Source organism: Rhipicephalus sanguineus, chromosome 9 (genome assembly GCF_013339695.2).
Source record: "Rhipicephalus sanguineus isolate Rsan-2018 chromosome 9, BIME_Rsan_1.4, whole genome shotgun sequence".
NCBI classification, from domain to species: domain Eukaryota; kingdom Metazoa; phylum Arthropoda; class Arachnida; order Ixodida; family Ixodidae; genus Rhipicephalus; species Rhipicephalus sanguineus.
Window position 1 is genome coordinate 26,007,909 of NC_051184.2, and position 19,102 is coordinate 26,027,010.

Below are 19,102 nucleotides of genomic sequence, written 5' to 3' on the forward strand. Positions count from 1 at the left end.
AATGTGAAGATGTTTTTCCTGCAAGTTCGACCACAGCCCAGGCAGTTGACTGCATAATTTATTACATCTGTGGTTACCTGAGCCGGAAGGTTCAACCAATGTTCTCATGCTTAACTTGCAGGAGGTCACTCACCGTGTCTTCAAGCGTTGCACCGGAAGCTGCCCTTACGAACTCAAAGACGAAGGGAGGACTGACACACCCAAATCGCAGGCTGTACTCTCTGCTGAAGTCCGCGGAAGATTATTTTTCCAGCCACGCAGACGACCCCCACGTATTTTGGGACACGATTGAGCATGTCACTGAGCAGCAGTTGACATTTCCGTGCACTGAGCACAAGACAGACGCAGTTGCTAGAATCCTGCGCTACTACATTACTATGAGAATGCGGCAACACTGCAAGATGCAAGGCCGAAATGTGCCTAAAGAAAGCTGCAACAAAAAGAAAGAGGCAAGGCTTTGCAAGGTTTAGACTCCTCCTGTTCTTCTGTTCGGACATGTCTCGCCCTTACGGTGGTGTCACTTGCATGACATTCAATGTATACATTCACTGTCTACGTCGTAAATGTGAATGAATAATTTTCGCTGCCCGAACATTTGTTTTATTTTTATGCTACGCAATGATACATTGCAATACATAGCAGTTTTTCTGTTATAGACGTAGTGAGAATATCTTTCACAGTCTTACGTTGTTCACTCGCTGTTTTTTGTTATCTTGCCTATAGTGGCGTTCTTAGAAAGGTGCGTTGATTATTCAGCGCGAAAAAAAAAAAAAAAACTATAGTGTGTTCCCCCTGCACGGTAAGAGGCGATGGTGACAGCAGCGGGAAGATATGCGTAGTGGCCCACGTAAACGTCTCCTGCCCACTGTTAAGCTCACAGTCGTGAACGTTCCGCCGTATATTCGTCATTAGAACCGCAAAAATAGATTTCGGCGCAACACCAAACGGTACCTATGTAATGCACGCCAAACAATTTGTCTGAGTATCTAAGTTGTCGCTTCTCTCATACGAGCAATAACGCGTTCTTGTTCAAGTTCTGCTTTGCTGGTCATCAAAAGCATGTGTGTCCCCCCATGCTCTTAGCTCGCGCTGCCGTACATCATGCCCCACATCCAGCTAGCCAATCCGAGTGCACTACCTACCATCAGCGAACGCACGAAAACCAGAGCATTTAGATAGAGAGCCGCAACATACGACATTTTGGAAGAGATGTCAATTATGCAAGTATCTGTTACGCCCCAAAAAAGTACTAAGTTTACTGGACGTGCGAGAACCAACTTCTAATAACGGCATGCTTTACATAGAGAAGCATGGAGACCGCACATGCCGCGCGTCCCTAACCCCTCCTCATGCTTGGAGAGAAGAGTATTTAATTTTCACTCCTTGGCAGAAACAAGGCCCATGTGTCACTAAATTCAAGTTTCCCGCGAAGGGCCGGTTGTTATAGCAACGCCTCTTTCTGTCTTCAAGTTGCGTCTACTCGCCGATAGATATCCGCTGCGGTCAGCGGTCCGACGGACGCGCGTCGCTGTTACTTTATCTGGTCGATCGCGTCTCGCGAGTGTCCCCACCTAAAATGTATGTATCTTACACCGTGGCACTAGTTGTGCCAAGACTGAGGAAACAGATGAGCTGGTGGCGTTCCCCTCCTCCTTTTACTACTCAGCCTCAAGCTATAGTCTAGGTGGTGTTGCTCAGCCTCACTTCCCTTTCCCACACCTTGCTATACTATACTGTACAATACTATACTACGCTTTACCCTCTCCCTTCCTCATCACCCTGCAACACTACTTCTCACCCTCACTTCCGTTTCCCACGTATAAAAGGCTATGCTATATGCTTAACTCTGCCCCTCCTCCTCACCTCCCTCTCCCACCACCTTGCTATGTTTTCCTTCTGTCTCTTTCTCTCCCATAGTGCGATCCACGCGGATAAACGAAAAGCTTAACAGCTATGCTGTAGAAAAGGTTGGGGCGGGACAGAGGTTTTTAGGTTTTTCCCGCCAGTAAGTGTAAGTCGCAGAATTAAAATTCGTCAGAACCAACTGGCCCAACTTACATTTAATTAATAAGTGTACAGTGCATAGTTAACGAAGGACGTACCGCTCTGTTATTTTTGACTCTAGCGGGATTCTGTAAATAGAAGCGCGCTAAAACAGCAAGGCAAAGTCCTTCGTGAGATGAGATGAAGTAACCGCTAATAATGTTGACAATGGCATGAGAGTGAAACCTGAACGACCGAATTTCGGAAACCGTTCGTCGCACAAGTATAGGCGCTAGCATACTGCCCTTATTATCGCTGGTTTCTAGAATGACTCGGACAGTCGACACTGGGGCTCTTCGATTTGCCACTTCTGGCTACCCGCGGGCTGCCAGAGCCAGCCAGAGCGCGCTCGTTTTTCTCGGGTTGCTACGACCCCCCCGCGGCGCACTTCCGGTTGGCGTTCGTTTTTCTCGGGTTGGACGGTTCTGGCGACCCGCGGGGAGCCCGAGGGTCGCCAGAACCTTCCAGGACAATTTAGTCGTGGAAGCTCTCTGGAAGGTTTCGGGCTAGCAGACGCCGAAAAGAGACGATACGCGCTCGCCGCCATCTTTGTGAGGACTCGACGGATTGCAATGCGGGCGCTTGCGGACTACACCTTTGCTTGTCCTTACGCTCGGGCCGCTCGGCGCCGTTCCGCCGTGCGAGATGGCGCGATTACGAGTGGCGGCGAGCATTTGGAGCTAATGTTTATTGCTTTTCTTGTGTATCCCGTGAAGTTTCCTTCCGTGAACAACGCGGCGAACTGTCGCGATCTAACCATTCTAACTGCGTCGTGCACATGTCCCAAAAGTTATGTACACGTTCGTACGAACGCACGGAGACCCCTTTCGAGTTTATTTTTTCGTAGTAGTATTCGATTGTGGTGTTTTGTGTGCTTTATGTGCATTTAGCTGAGACGATTGTGATCGATATATTTCGCTCCGTCGTATGTTTGCGTGCGTGAACCCCGTCAGAACTCAACTATTTCAACTAGGTCATCGATGTTGATAAAATGCACTGATCGAATAAAAGCGATCGCGACGTTGTTTTTTGTGTGATGCTCGTTGGTCGCGAACGGCGTGCGAGCGTACTTCGATCTATGGGCCAGTACATGAGGTATGGTATAATGTTATGCTACGACGCGTCGATGTGAAAAAACGAAGATGAATTCAGAAATGTATACATCCTTTTGTTGCTTATTTCATCGTCGGCTCTGTCTTTTTCCACCTCTTAGTAATAATTCCATGCAGTATGTACGCGGTTATCACCTAGTAGCTCAAATAAAAGCTGAGCTAGTACATGAGATTTTTGGAGTACCACTTAGGACTGGCAAAGAGGCTCAGGCAACATCTGCCAAAACAAGTCCAAGACGCGTCACACGGAAGTTTATTTTAGATATAACACGCACTCCGCCGCACGTCTCAAGTTATGACAAAACGCAAGCTGGTCAACGCGTGTGTGCGACGTAGTACGCGATAGATCCTCGAGCTCTTTTGGGGACACGATCACTTTCGCGAGGTTTTCGCGTCGTGTTGTGCAGCGACTGTTACACGTACTAAGCAGACGTGAGCTGGTTAAGCCGTTAGCGGCGCGGCAGCTCACCTTGCATCGCTTTCGTGGCGCCGTGCGCCAACTGGCTGTTTTGTTCGCGGACGGGGCGAGTTGCGCACGATTTTGCGAACGTACGTGATCGTATCCCAAATCCGTATGCTCGAGAATATCACTTCAGCTCTTCAGCAAACCTAGCCACATATTTTCAAGCGGGCAATGCAGAAAAACCAACGCGCACGCGGCGCAAAGTTTCGTTTGCTGCCACGGCGGTAGCGTTTGTTTACGTTTAGGCTGGCTGTCCCAGCGTTCGATTTTGTAATCTTGGGGCAGCCTCGGGTTGTCTCGGGCTTCCCACACACGTGACCAAGACGCTGTTTCCTGTCCCGACCGGAACTAGCTGGCTGACCCTCTGGTTATCTCTGGCTGCCAGAAAGCTGCCAGAAGTCCGAAAATCGAAGAGCCCTACTCTTTAATTTACAAACTTAGCTAATCTAATGGCGTATTCGGTTGGGCGATTTTGAGCGCTCTAGAGCGCTCTGAAAAGTGGTCGCGCGTTCGGTTGGCAAAATCCGAGCGCTCGAACTACCTTCGGTTGGTTCTTTCGGAGCGCCAGCCTCCGACTCGGAGCGCTCCCGACCGCTCTGACTTCGAAGTGAGAGCGTGGTGCGATCTGGCCGGGAGGGGGGCTCACGTGGCACTAGACGCCGCGTTTACCGGCAGGTGACAGGGTGACAGCGCGAGCGCGCATTTCAGAAGGGAAGAGAATCGGACGCGTAATACTTCGTACACGTGTGTTGAATTGTGTTCGTGGCGTTTTTGAGCGTTTGTGCGGTGAGTTCACATGTACCAAGCCATAACTGCACCATATCGAAAAGGAGGCGGCTACTGAAGGCGGACAAACGTAAATGGTGTTACAGCAGCTCGCAGACGAATGCCTTCACATCGATGACGCCGAGCAACTTAATAGCGTATGCTAACGCATTACATGCGAGTACAAAGCTTAATCGTGTTGGCAAAAACAAGCGCTCTATGCCGAGCTCGCGTGTGATCGTGAACGGCGTAGGCGACGGCCGGCGTCCGCCATGCTAGGCCTACCTCTCGGAATCGTGAGTGACGGCGAGCTGTTGCGATGTGCTCGTCGTTCGCGAAGGCGTAGTTGTAGTGATTATTTTCTTATATAACGAAGCGTGACTGTGCAAAATTGTTTGTTTTCTGCTTTATTACGAGGATACGAAGTCCTCCAAGTGTGCATGCCGAGGCGCCCTATGTGGGCCATGTGGGCGGAGCCTACGGCTGATCGCTCGTTCGCCCCGTGTGTGCTGAATCGCCATGCGCCGCATGCCGGACATCCGACGCCGCACGCCGGATCGGAGGCAAAATAGTACCATCCGTCTCGCCCTTAAACCAGCAGCTCAGACGATGACGCCAGCTCGGATGGTCGAACCCATTTGTCGATGTTTACCCGGCGGCTTCCCGCGCTGGTTGCACGGTGGCGCTACAGGCGCGCTGCTCTGAGATCGTCGATCCATTCGGTTGGTACGCTACCTCTCGCGCTCCGATTGCGGGCTGCCTCCGCATCTGCCGACTCCGATCCAGAGGATCGGAGCGACCAACCGAATACGCCATAAGTAACCCATGGAAGCCTGGGTAATTTACGACTGTCTGTAGAGTCACTAGAGTGGCCTGGGTGTTTAACGTTTAACCACAAGGTTTCGAAAAGTTTGAACGTACCAATTATGGCGCCAACCAACGCAGCTGACTCTCTGCTGCTGACGCAGCATCGCCGGCAGCATTCGGTGTCGTCCCTCCCTCCATAATCGGCAGTGTGCGGACAGCTGGCGCCATCTATCGAGTAAAAATGAAAACGTGCTTGGCATTGCACGGCCGGGCTAGACCGCACGCGCGTGCGGTCTAGCCCGGCCGTGGGCATTGTGAGGGATTTTACGGAGTGAAAGATGTTTCTGAAAAAACTACTAACCGCCTAATTAGCTGTGAAGGCAGACACGAAACATTTCTGAGAAGGAATTGACCTTTGTGCATTAATTACAGATGCATACGGTACTCAAACGTTTAAAGTTATGTATTTTCACTTCATGTCCCGTCGGGGGTGTAGCTCAGATGGTAGAGCGCTCGCTTAGCATGCGAGAGGTACGGGGATCGATACCCCGCACCTCCACTTTTTTTTTTTTTTTTTTTTTTTCCTGCACACTCTTAGATTTGAATTAGTCTGAACAAAGCCGTATCGCTTCGTGGCGCACCAGATTATTCAGTGACGGGTGGTGGCGAGACGTATGAATCGAATGTTGCTCTACGAATTTTAAACAAGAACAGCGCATAACTTCGATGGCCACACTGATGCGGACGACCGGTGGCTAAAAATTCTGCGAAAACAATGTTCTCGGTACGAAACCACGAAACGAAGACGCTGCACTTCAGACTTGGCACCGCAAACATATTCAATGCCTGACATTCGTCAGTCTAACGTTGAATTGCTTTCTGTTGCTAAGAAACTTAGTGTTTCATTTTTCTTTTTTTTTTTTCACGAACCCCTTCGATCAGCACGAGTGTACGCCGCATATAAAAACAAGAAATAAAAACAAAGTCGAAAACGATGCAGCGACACACAGTCGTGTTGGCTGGATGTGCTGGGTGTGGCCAACGAGAAGCGTTTTGGCGTGAACGACTAAAATAAAGAATTAACATTTTCCGGCTTTGCGGCAGCTATTTCATTGTTTGTTCGCGCATGTTTTTGGCGCTCTAACTTGCGGAAATTGGAACTGTGTATTGCTTTCAAGTCGAATTAGGTAGGATAGGATAACGTGCGTGTCATAAAGGTGTTCTACCCGACACGCGAAGCAGTATCTGTGGCCCGTCCACCACACAACATTCTATAACTGAAAAAAAAAAAAAGGGATACGGTGAAAAAAAAAAATTGACGTGGAGGTGCGGGGTATCGATCCCCGTACCTCTCGCATGCTAAGCGAGCGCTCTACCATCTGAGCTACACCCCCGACGGTCGCGAGGTACAAAAACTGCGATGGTCAAGGCTAGACCACTGTAACCATCGTAACCATGCAGTGCTGTAACTGTGGCCATTGCAACTGTGGCCACGGCACGGAGGAAGACCACGGCTTATTTTATTTGTGTTTACAAAGTATGTGTACACACACACACACACACACACACACACACACACACACACACACACACACACACACACACACACACACACACACACACACACACACACACACACACACACACACACACACACACACACACACACACACACACACACACAAAAGCAGCTCTTGTAACCGCTATTTATCGTACGTTCAGTACTGACACCATCTCCCCCATTCTCCAGCTAGTGTAGGGTAGTTAACCAGGTTTTTCGTCCTGGTTAATGTTCCTGCTTATCTTGTTTCTATGGATGGATGGATGAATAAACTTTATTTCGGTCCCTCGGAACACGCCCTAGCACGTTGCGGGCCGCTCCCACGTCGGAACAGAAAGACCAAGTCTCTCTGCTGCGTCGCGGGCCCGTTGGACTGCCCATAGTTGTGCTTCGAGTCCGGAGCTTGTAATAGCTTCTTCCCATTTTGACGGCGTGATGACTTCGCCGCCGTGTAACGCGGGGCACCGCCAGAGCATATGTTCGAGATTAGCGATATCTGCGCATAATGAACATGCATTAGTTGGCTGTATTTCAGGATAGATCTTGTGCAATAGCGCGGGGTTAGGGTACACCCCGACTTGAAGTAGTCTGAGTGTCAGAGCCTGTGGTTTCTATGTCGATTTTTTTTAGTATTTTTATATGAAAACATGTGAACGGGCTATCCCCATAGGCATGCGCACGGGGGGGGGGGTGCAGGGGGGTGCACGGTGCACGCCTATGCCTATCCCGACATTATGATATTGATTTTGAAAAAAAAAAATCAATAAGAATAAAATAAGAAAAAATTTAAAACAAAGACATAATCAGAAGCACTGCATAAACACGACATTTGGCGTATAAAAAATGGCAGCAGCAGAATACTTGCTTGGGGAGTATACCCCCCCCCCCTAGAATACTACTAAAGGGGGGCGGGTAGTTCGAACAAATTGTCAGCCAACGTTGCCATTTGAAAGAAGACCTTTCCCATACCCATATGGGCCATTTCTGAAGGGGACTTGAGGCCAGGATTCAAGGAACATGTTGATACTGATCTCCAGAATGACTGAAAAATGGGCGCCGATTCGTTTTTGTTCCACGGTTATGGTTCAACACATGGTGACCACATGGGGTGCTTCACAAAACGAAAAAAAAAAAATGCTTGGGGCCAGTCACGTCTGTGTATCTCGTGGATGATATCCCTTAAGGAAATAAAAAAGGATATTTAGAGGTGTGCGCAGGGGTCCCTGAGGGGGGGGGAGACAAAGATTTATCGCAGCCCTTCCTCTTCCCCCGTTGGTCAGGTCCAAAACACATGCTTCACAATGGATAAAAAAAAATGAAAATGGAGCGATGACGTGCTTCTCACAATGGCCTTCCTTTGGTCCCTGGCTTTCCGGGAGTAAAGATACAGAAAGTAAACAGTTATTAATTGAAATGCAACATCAGGGGCCTTCGGCCGCCATTATAGTCAAAAACCTGCGTAGAGTACCCGGATTTGGGGACATATACACGTACCGCCATCTCTCGTCGGTGACTGCATGCGGTGGCCTGCGGTAACTGAATGGGAAATAGGCGAAAAAATTCTATCTGAAGAAAGAAGTTAGTTGTCAAAAACAGGGCCGTACCCAGGAATTTTTTTCGGGGGGGGGTTGCGTGTAGAACGGCTGCCATTTTTTAAGATTTATACTGGCTTATTTTTGTGAATAAATCAAGTACATCGCTTACTTGTAATAATTCGATGGTACTTTTCAATTATTTGTACCCAAATAAAGAAATTGGTATGTCAACCTCAAATTCTGGTTAAAGCAAGAAATAAGTTTGGACAATAGCACCACCAAAGCCGGGGACACCGCGACCAACGGCTCCTGATGAAGTAACACAATGTAACCACGGTACAAAAACGGTATGTATGTGTTACAAGCTGCCACTCTAGCGTCGCCAGCGCGAAGTCGGCGACGAGAATGGCAGCAGGTTAGGTCGTTCCGTACGTAAGCAGAGACAGTGAAGAGATCAGAGACGTGTGTGGGGAAAAACAAAACTCTAGTGATATTGCAGCACGAGGAATCTAGTACAACACTTAATACCAACTAACAAAATACATATAAAATCAATAAATCAGCTTACAAGAGAGAAACTACACAAAACTAACCAACAATAAAACTACAGATGAGAAAGTCCGAAGGTATAAACAGGTGAAGGGATACCTGTGATGACCGGCAGCGTTGAGTCCACGACGATCGGATGCAAGAAGTCAGAGAGAGTTCTGGCACAACTGCGATGTCGGCGGTGTTGCAGCGCTGGTGTTTCCGGTAGGCTAGTGCTTGAAGCCGATCTCGGGCAGGTTGAACTTACTCGAGATTCAAGTACCGATGCCTACGTTACAGACGTTAATTTCGCGTCACAACTAGACGAATGGCTAAGTTTAGGTGGCCAGCCGATACGGAGCCACAACCACTTAAGGGATACTTCTTGATCTCCTTCTACACCATGTTGGTCAGCAACTAGACTGCTTAGCAAGGCGAAATCCTGCGCTTAAATCGACCTCCGTGTCCCCTCATTCTCGTCCTGGGGGAAAAGAGACCTCTACATGGGTCCAATCATGCACGTTTCATTGTTAGAAACTCCACCCTAAAAATATATTGACCGCGTCCCTTTTTAATTAGGAGAGGGTCCTCAACTGAGCGAGAGTGACAACCTGTTGGGGTTCTCTCATACGGCTTGTCCACAAGCAGTTTTGCCCGTGGGAATGGTCAGTTTCCTTGGTTTCAGCCGGTGCGTCTTGCAGTCTACAGCTGGTTCGGGGTGCATCGCGGCCTTTGACGACCCTGCCGACGCCGCCGTAGGTACAAAGGATCAAACATCGGCGACTAACGTTTGAAGAAGAACACCCCATTCAGTACTTCCCTGCACTAAAGACCAGTCTTTTCATGAGCGAACGGTTCCACCGGTCAGCGGGGGAGTGCGGCGCCCGTTAATTTGCCGTTACGCCGGGTCGCAAAAATGGCAGTCCGTGACAGTATGTATGCAAGCAAACAAACAAGTCGCCCGACATTCCGATCTTCTTGTTACCGTTCGCACATTCTGCTTGCTGGATAGTTTCCTCGTAATTGCGAAAGAATAGAAGGGTTGAAGCTTGGGCTAGCTGGGTTTAGCTTTTAATCGACTCTTGAAACATAGAGGGAAGTTTAAACGAGGAAGTTTTTCCTTCTCGGCAACTTGCAAAATTCTGTGAGGACTTGTTCTGGGGTCACTTGAAGTTCTCGATGGATGCTGAGCAGTGCTAGTCCGGTCAATCTGTCGTTGTTCATATGATTTCGAAGGTAGCTCTTCAGCCTTCTCAGTGTGGAAAAAGTCCGTTCCGGGGTCGACGTCGACACGGGTAAAGTCGCCAGGATAGAAAGTAGGCTGTGGATGTTCGGAAAAAAGTCGCGGTTGCACATCTCTAAGGCCTGTAAAGCACAAGCTGGGCGATTCTTTTCTTCGATCTGGCAGCATTTGTTCACCCACAGTGTGAACTCTGCTTCGATGACATTAGCGGAAGGAATGTCGCCAAGGTAAAACTGCACTGCATCATCAATATCAGAAAGGCTAGCCGATGCGCAGAATTTCGGCAGCAGCATGTTAAGGCCAACCACGACCTTCTTATGGGCATCGAACCGGTCTCTTAATTGATTTTCGAAGTCAGCCAGCAAAGGCAAATACACATTCCTCCGGTAGTACTCTTCGGGAGTAGCAGAAGGTACGTTGCTTCTTTGCATCTGCCTTCCAGTGATGCGTGGTAGGGCCATCTCAACATTTGTGATCTTCAGCAAAGAGAGCGACTTCAGAAAAATCTTATTAAATTCCGTTTCCGCACTAGCCCTTTTTGTGGAAAGAACGTCTATAACATTCTTTACGTGATCGCACGCTTGAGCCAAGTCACAGTCAATTTTTTGAAGAAACTTGCAAAGTGGCAGTGTCAAAGAGAAGAGGTCGCTACAGATCTGAAGCGAAACGACAAACTCGGGCTTCGTAATGGCATTGAGCAGTTGAGAAGCTTTTGATGAAGTATCAGATGACGCGGCCTCTTCTTCCAAATATTCGAGGAATTGTACAATAGGCACGTACAGTTCAAGGAAACGCTGAAGTGCATCGTGACTCTCTACACACCTTGTGTGGCAAAAGGAGAGAACTGATTTTCTTTTTTCTTGTGTTAAATCTTCTACTTTGTCTCGCAGTTGGTTCGTCCTCTGTGGCGAAGCTCTCACAAACGTACAGGTTGAGGATACAGTTCCCAAACAGTTGCGGATGCTGGGGAGTTTGCATGCGTGAAGCAGAGCAAGGTTCAACGAGTGGGCGCTACAATGCACGTACAACGCTTTGGGCGCGGTTTGACGAATGAAGGCTTGAACACCGTTAAGGTGGCCGCTCATTGATGCCGCGCCGTCGTATCCTTGCCCGCAAAGTAGGTTCAGGTCAAAGCCATGACCTCTAAGGCTGTTCAGGATTGTGCTCGCCAGCGCCTTGCCAGTGAGATCGTACACGGGAACGAAATCTACAAAATCTTCTTTAAGTATGGGCACTCCCGACGTGTCGTGTCCAACGTACCTTACACATAGGGAAATGTGGGCGGTGCGAGATATATCAGTGGCCTCGTCAGCTAGAACTGAAAAACACGAACCTGAGTTGACGTTTTCAACTATCTTTCTTTGTATGATTTTACGACAGAGGGTGATCAACTCATTTTGAATTTTTGGGCTCGTGTACAGCGCATTCGCCGGAGATGTTTCCATGTGAGCTCTCAAGGCGGCATCTCCACATTTTGCTCTCATCCTAAGCAGTGCGCGGAAATTTCCATCATTTTTCAATGGCAGCACTTCAGACATATTTATCGGACCAGAGTCGTCTGTGCCGCGAAGCGGTACTTCTTGCCTGCCACAGAAAAGGATTGTTTCTATTATTGGCAGCAAGTTCTTGCGGTTTTCTTCCGCCTGCTTTTTAAGACCGTGGTCAAGTTGTGTTAAGATGTCATGCTGTGAGCGGGACCGGACTGCTAAAAAGTTATCCGATAGCGTTGTTGACATGGCGTGATAACTGCTGGATGCGTGGCTCTTAAAGGCGTCCATGGCTTTCTTGTAATTGGTGAACTCCTTAGTTACAAAACAGCCCAAGCGCTGGTGCTCCCCTTTTCCTGCACACTCGCTTGCGAAGACTACGCAATATTTGCATAATGCTCCTTGAAGCTTCTCTGAATAAACAAGCCATGGGTAACGATCTACCCAGTGAGGTTGGAACTTCAGATTCCTTTTCCCTGTGGCTGGATAATCATAGTTAGCCGGAGGGGTCCACGGATTGAGCAGCAGCTTCTCCGTCGTCTCTGGATCATTTACATTATTGCTTTTCGAGACAAACAGTCCCAAGTCCAAAATATTCGCACTCGTCGCACAGAGGGGAGGCGAACCAGAATGTGTAGGTGCCATGCCACTCACCTTCCTTGGGCATTGCCCAGTGGTAAAGGCGTCACTTTGCCCAGCGTTGACTGTAGAACAAAGGTCACTTGGAGTTGCACTGCGGCCACCATCATTTTCCGGCGGCGCATGGGTGTCCTGCTTGTGTTCGTTCTCAGGTGATTCACATAAACCGGTGCATTCTCCTGAGTCGCTACAGAAGTTCCGACGCGCTTGGCTTTCCACCAGTGCTGAGGAGGGCGAAGTTTTATCCTTCGAAGGAGGTGGTTCTTCTCCGTCCGCTTCATCGGTTCGAACTTTCTTGAAGTAAGACGCAAGACTCCTTTGCTTCGTTGTTGCAGAGTGTCTTTTCATTTTGCTGCCGCAATCCTGTGCACGCACACAGAAGTGGCCAGTGGCTCCAAAAAGACGTTTGCGACTGCTTCGACTGCCTGGCGTGAACGGCGGGCGATGTTTTCTTCCTCTCTTATCCACTTTACAGTGGCTAGAATGTAGAAGTGTGATGAACGCGCCGGCTCCCGCGTGGCGCATGTGTTTTCTGAACGCCGCTACAGCTGGTGTGCATGCAGGACCATTATTGTACTCCCGCTGCAGCAAACTGGATTAACGCTACTTAAAGACCTTTTCACAGAAGACTCCATGGGCACTCCATACTCCCCTTAATATACGTGAACCCCCCAAGAATGCACTGCCGAGACATTTGCACTCCCGTGGTACAGTCCAGAAAGCAGGTGTTGCTCCGTTCCTGTGAAAAAGTCACCTTTTCACAGACGGCTCCCTGGGCGCCTGCATAATTCTCTCTGGGCTGCGCTAATTAAATAGCCGTGACCCCCCAAAAATGCACTTTGTAGGCTGTGACGTCAGCCTCTGTACTCCCGCGCGCTGCCCAGCTTGGCGGCGTTTTTTTCTCTCCTGTGAAAGTTGACCGCTGGTGCCGGATTGTGTGCCGGCTGTATCCTCGCTTTGTGTGCTTTGTAGGGAGGCGCATATACCTTGTGTGTACAGAAGAGGTAGATTTCCTTGCGTGTGGTTAAGGTTGTTCGAAGTTGCTCGGATATGCCAGTCTTTCAGTAGATGTCATCTTCGATGATTCGTTTCGGTGGCGAAGACTACAGTTTGAGAAAAGTTTACCCTGCAGCCTGCGTCCTCGGAATGCGCCGCTGAGTTTTTCCGCTTAGGGGTTTCGTTCCCTGGCAAATTTGCGCACGTCGTGTTGGTGTTGCCGTTGCTGTCGAACTGTTTACTTTCACAGAAGGAGACGCGCTTTTCGTAGAAACCCAAAGCCGACACGTGCGGTCCGCACAGACGGATAACTTCTCCAGCGGCAATGCACAAGGAAAGCATCTGGAATCAATAAAGGAGCTGCTACGGGGTGAAAGACGAAAAAGAAAAGACTCGAAGGAACGCGAGGGCGAAGTGCAAAGCTGTACAAATAGGGCAGGTGCGCGTGCGGGGGAGGGAGCGCTGAGGTGTTCTGGTAGGTTTGAAGAAAGGAAGAAGAGGGAAGCAATGCCAGGAAAGTTGCAGTGTAACTTTGGCAGCTGGGGGTCGCTGTGAAGGCGTGTAAATATTTTAGTATCACCCGAAAAGTTAAAGCATCAAAAAAATTTCGGGGGGGGTCAGAACCCCCTCAACCCCCCCCCTAGTTACGGGCCTGGTCAAAAACGACTCCCGGTTCTATACAATAGAGACTTATTTGAACATTCTGTTAAAATTACAGTGTCGCACCACAAACCGCGTGGCTTCCCGGAGTGTTTAGAATTTTACAATAGGGCCCCGTGTGTTTCTAATGGGCGGTGCTCAATTGTCCTGGGAAGCCACACGCTTTGTAGTGCAATACCGCAATTTTGCCAAAACGTTCCAGTAGGTCTCTACTGTATAGAACCCCGAGTCGTTTTTGATAGCTTGCTTTTTTCAAGAGAGTTATGGCGGGACGCCGTTGCTACCGCCAAGAGATGGCCCACCACGCACAAATGTCCCCAAATCCTGGAACGCGGCGGCATAACCCGGGACTGGTACGACAGAGTAAAAGCGTGGGGCAGACGTTGCGCCCCCTTTATGTTATGAGGGAGGCAGCCAACCCCCCCCCCCCCCCCTTTCCCCGTGCGCACGCCTATGCAGTCTTGTGCGGGCCGGGCCTCTAGTGAAAGGTCAGGAGGCCGCATGCGGCCCGCGCTTTTGAGACACCTGCTCTACATCCTGAGTGATGCAAAATGCGTTGTACACACCTTCTGCGCAGCGTGCCATCCTGCGGATCTGAGACCACCAGTCGCGTCATGGCGCCGCGGGCGGCGACCATCATCCTGCACTCGTCGTCCCCAATCCGCGAGACCACGACGTTCCCGTGGGCGCCCACTCTGCTGCCTGCCGTCCTACTCCTGCTGACGCTGGCGTGCACCCAGATGACCGACGCGCAGCAGGGCCTTCCATTCGGCACGCGCAAGCTGGCCTTCTCGGCGAACCAGTTCGGGCTGGACCTGTACCGGGCGCTGCGAGACGTCGGCACCGAGTCCCGCCTTCTGCAGGCCGAGGGCAACGTAGCCCTGTGTCCCTTCTGCGTCAGCTCGTCGCTGGGCATGCTCCTGCTGGGAGCCCGCGGCTCGTCGGCTATGGCGCTGCGCCACGTCCTCTACCTGTGGGGAATGCAGCATGTGCACCTCGCAGTGAGAGACCTGTCCTCGCATCTGGTGTTGAACCTGAGGGACGCCAACCTCCTCATATTCAGGTATATCGATCGTTCTTCATTTGTCACTTTGAAACATCTCTTTTTCTTTGTCTCTATTATTGTATTCCAAAAGAAATTATTAATTACTGGGTTTTCATTACACGCCAAAGCTAATTATATGATTATGCGCGCCGTAGTCGAGGACTTCGCTAATTTCGACCAATTGGGTTTTCTGACGTGCACCTAAATCGAAGCGCAAGGGCCTCTAGCATTTTGCCTCCAACGAAATGCGACCGCCGCGGCCGGGTTTGAAACCGCGACCATCGGGTCAGCACCCGAGCGCTGTAACCACTGTACCACTGCGGCGCCAGAAGAAAAAAAAAGTCGTTATACAAAAAATGGAACAACAATTCAAGAACGAAAATGGGTCCTTCAAGGAATGCGATTCCTAGGATTATTGGTGCGGCAGGGACATGCGTAGGGTTGCAGCGCGGACACAAGCCCCTCGTACGTCCCCTCACACCACTTTCGCAGCCCCTGAAGGACACGGCGTTGTATCTTTCGCTGAGATGTTTCTTCCTTTTTCTTGTACCCAGACTTCTCTTCCAATTGTTCTCGCCAAACCGATCGAACTCTGTGTCATCAGTGTCTTTTTCCGCACCCGCGGTACAGGAGCCTGTACGTGCAGCGCGACTTCGGCGTCAAGTACCCTTTCCAGCGGTCGCTGTACCACTTCTACAACGCGTCCGTGCACTCGCTCGACTTCGCGGCCAACGCCGAGGAGGCCCGGCAGCACATCAACGCCGTGGTCGAGAAGGCCAGTCACGCGCAGCTGGCTAACCTGCTGCCGGACACGCCTCCACCGTGGACCCAACTGCTGCTCTTGTCCGGCCTGCACCTGGACTCGCATATCGAGCTAGACCTCGTACCCGCAGAAGGGGTACGCTGGAGGGCGCAGCCACTCCTCAACGCGGCATCCCCGACCCTACTGCAACTCGGCAGACGGGTCAGCGCTGACTCCGCCTCTTTGGAAGGTCAGCCTCTTTGAAACCCCGGGCACCCTAGCTGGTCCTGGTCAGCTGTAGAAAAACATTACCACAGAAACTGACTATTGGTCGATTGTCATTGTCAATGCGAACGTCGCAACAGTAACTAGACGACATGTCCATTTGCTAGGGGTCCATGTCGGGCTTGTTGGCGAGTAATACTGGAGTCTTTCAGCAGTTCCGAGTGGCCCTATACGGTAAGTATGGAAATACCAAACCGTCGAGGTCGGCACGTCGCTATAGTAATATTCAATACCTGTTTTAGCCACTATAATGTATATCGGGTAACTCGCGCAGCTAAAATGTTTCCGCATCATCGATGTGTAAACGGTACAGTTACTGCCATTAGTGTAGCACATGCAAGACGGGAAAGAGTGAGAGCGATACAGAGACACAGCGCTGTGTGTTTCTCTTTGTCCCGTCTTGGTAGGTCTCCGTCAGACTTGTGAAAACGCGGCAGGCGACTCAACGCGCTTGCTTGCATGCGGGACACTCACAAAAGCGTTATATTCCGCCTGATGAGGCTTGCGCGTCTGTCACATAAAGGTTGGAGCATCGGGCTTCGATGCTATAGACGCCCGTTTCGATTTTTTTTATTCATGTTTATCCAGTGTACATACATGCGCTGACGCCGCCCACGCGCGCACACGTGGTAGGTGACGCCCCACCGGAGAGCAGTTTCGTACACCCATCCAAAACTCATCTCGCTGTAGCTGAAGAAATGTTCTTCGCATTTAAAACCCAAGACGCAAAGTTCGCCACAAAGTGCACCTCTTTCAGACACCACCGCGGCGGCCGCAGAGACGATCGAGTCGTTGGGTGGCAACCCTGCGATGCTGGAGGCCCGCTGGACTCGGGTCCGGTACGCGCGCCATGACTATCTCAACTGCACGGCGGTTGAGGTTCCGCTGGCCGGAGGCGGTCTCATCTCCCTTCTCACGCTCACGCCCAATGAGCACGACGACATGGGTCTGCTCGAGACACGCCTCAGCGCCCAGAGGATCAGCGACATCCTCGCCAACATGCAAGTGCGCAGGGCAAACCTCAAGGTGAGACGCTTATAGAAGAGTATACCGGTTTAGGCGTGGCCTCCGCGATCAACACTGGCAGCGCGCCGTTGCGGCCGTAGCAACGGCGCGCTGCCGGAGTTGATCGCGGATGCCATAGTGTAGGTTACCCAGTTTTTCATAGTTCTAAGAGCTGTAGCGCGAACACGTTCTCAAATAGACGTTGCATTTGTCATGACCCCCCCCCCCCCCCGCTTTTTTTTTTTGCTCACCCCTCTAAATCATAATTAACTAGACGCGTTGACGGGCTGAGAGTAAAATCTAACCACGAAGCTTCTCGTGATAACTTGCGTTCCTTGACAATATTGTATAATGATGTGTTCTACTGCACTATAATTGTAACCTTTGGTTTGTTACCTTCTTGTTCAATGCTAACATTTATTTCTGTTAACACCCCCTCCCCCCTTCCTACTGAATACCCTTCAATGCGACTGCAAGGTGTAGTGAACAAATAAATACAGGTATGCCCGTAAAAAAGGGGGGCGCCGAAGAAACGGACCCGGAATTCAGTGTATCCATTTCCACGGATATGTGCTGGCAAAATTGGGGATATGGCAGAGCAACGTTGCAGACGGGGAAATATGGCTGAGAAACATTACACAAGAAATCCACTAATAACCAGGGGCATAGCCAGAATTTTCTTTCAGGGGTGTGTACGAACCCCATTATTGTATTGGTAAAATGTAAAAATATCAATGATAAGAACACTACATACGGTACGCAGCCAGCGTTGGCGAGTGTATATTCGCGAAGCCATCCCATTCGCTTTCCCAGCTCGCCAACATTGTTCGGCAGCTTTGCCGTAGCTATAGTGTGCCATAGCGTTGCTATACTCGCGGACAACTTTTCTTGGCAATGAAGGGAAGGCTAGAGAGCCGAACTACGCGTGTGCTGCCGCTGAAGAATATAATCCCAAAATCGCGTCCGTGTTTTCTGCGTGAGATAAAAAAACAACAACATTACTTTATTTTCTAAGGGACGCTCTTTGAAAAGAGGGTCAGCAGGCACCAGGAAGATATTTATATTTGTTTTACCTTATGGAGTTTCATTTCGCGTTTTTGGGCGCGCGTGAAAACGTCGCACCTTTTACGTGCACCTCACAGTCAAAATGGCGTCTTCGTCTTCAGGTGAGCGATCGTCACCCTCCAGCTTTTCCGATGACTCGCCGAATTTCACTAACAAATGGCTGTCTAAGTCTGTGACGGCCGCTCGAATAATCAAACGGCCGTCACAAGAGATACGGAAGGTTCACAAACCAAAACTAAGAAAGGGAAAATAGACAACCACCCGTTTGTAGCACGAAGCCACAAGGAAATCCATACGGATTTCTCAGAAATAAAGCCTCTAAAGCCTCTTTTTCGGCAACTAAGAGGCTTTATTTCTGAGAAATCCGTATGGATTTCCTTGTGGCTTCGTGCTACAAACGGGTGGTTGTCTATTTTCCCTTTCTTAACCCTTCCGCCACCTTGCGGGTTTCCGCAGAACTGATTTGCAATATGTGTCCAGTTGCTTCGAGTTGTCGATGGATTCGCCCTCGCGCTGCCAATTGCTAGCTTCCTGGTTAGCTCAATTGGTAGAGCGACCGCCCCGGACAGGCGTTGGTCCCGGGTTCGATCCCCGGACCAGGACGAATTTTTCGGCAACTAAGAGGCTTTATTTCTGAGAAATCCGTATGGATTTCCTTGTGGCTTCGTGCTACAAACGGGTGGTTGTCTATTTTCCCTTTCTTAACCCTTCCGCCACCTTGCCGGTTTCCGCAGAACTGATTTGCAAACCAAAACTAAGTTCGAAAAGCGCGCCGAACCGGACTACTTCGAGGGGCGGTACATGTGCAGTAGATCCGCCCCCGCAGCCTTTGCTGCATTGCCAAGAAAAGTTGTCCGCGAGTATAGCACGCGCACTCTGACGAGACTTCCCCATTTCGGGCCCATACTTCCAGGCTTAAATCGTGCTGCGTAATGCTCTGACATTTTCCCTTCATTCATGCTCATAGACAAGCTTCCGAGATTAACTCCAGATTCATATTTAAAGGGACATTAAACTGAAACAACAAATTAGTTTAGGCTGGTAAATTATACTCGGAAAGTCTAGTGTCGTTAATTTCACCATATTAGGTTTATTAATAGATAAGAAAATCACTTTGAAAG

The 19,102-nt window shown here is 49.9% G+C and overlaps 1 protein-coding gene, 1 long non-coding RNA gene and 2 other non-coding genes across 4 annotated transcripts in view; 2 read left to right on the forward strand and 2 right to left on the reverse strand.

Annotated features, from left to right (window-relative positions):
* Positions 1–5,333, reverse strand: part of LOC119404808 (uncharacterized) — a 39,870-nt gene extending 34,537 nt beyond the window's left edge. The window contains exon 1 of the long non-coding RNA XR_005186374.2: positions 5,305–5,333. This is a non-coding gene — a long non-coding RNA (uncharacterized LOC119404808). The remainder of the gene's footprint in view (positions 1–5,304) is intronic.
* Positions 1–19,102, forward strand: part of LOC119404807 (leukocyte elastase inhibitor) — a 46,684-nt gene that overhangs the window by 26,624 nt on the left and 958 nt on the right. Inside the window, exons 2-4 of the mRNA XM_037671479.2 lie at positions 14,417–14,902; positions 15,515–15,876; positions 16,669–16,937. Of these exons, the coding sequence (XP_037527407.1) occupies positions 14,454–14,902; positions 15,515–15,876; positions 16,669–16,937 (1,080 nt within the window). The 5' untranslated portion in view covers positions 14,417–14,453. The remainder of the gene's footprint in view (positions 1–14,416; positions 14,903–15,514; positions 15,877–16,668; positions 16,938–19,102) is intronic.
* Trnaa-agc (transfer RNA alanine (anticodon AGC)) lies at positions 5,677–5,749 on the forward strand. The gene has a single exon. It is a non-coding gene; the product is annotated as a tRNA-Ala (tRNA).
* Trnaa-agc (transfer RNA alanine (anticodon AGC)) lies at positions 6,512–6,584 on the reverse strand. Its single transcript has one exon. It is a non-coding gene; the product is annotated as a tRNA-Ala (tRNA).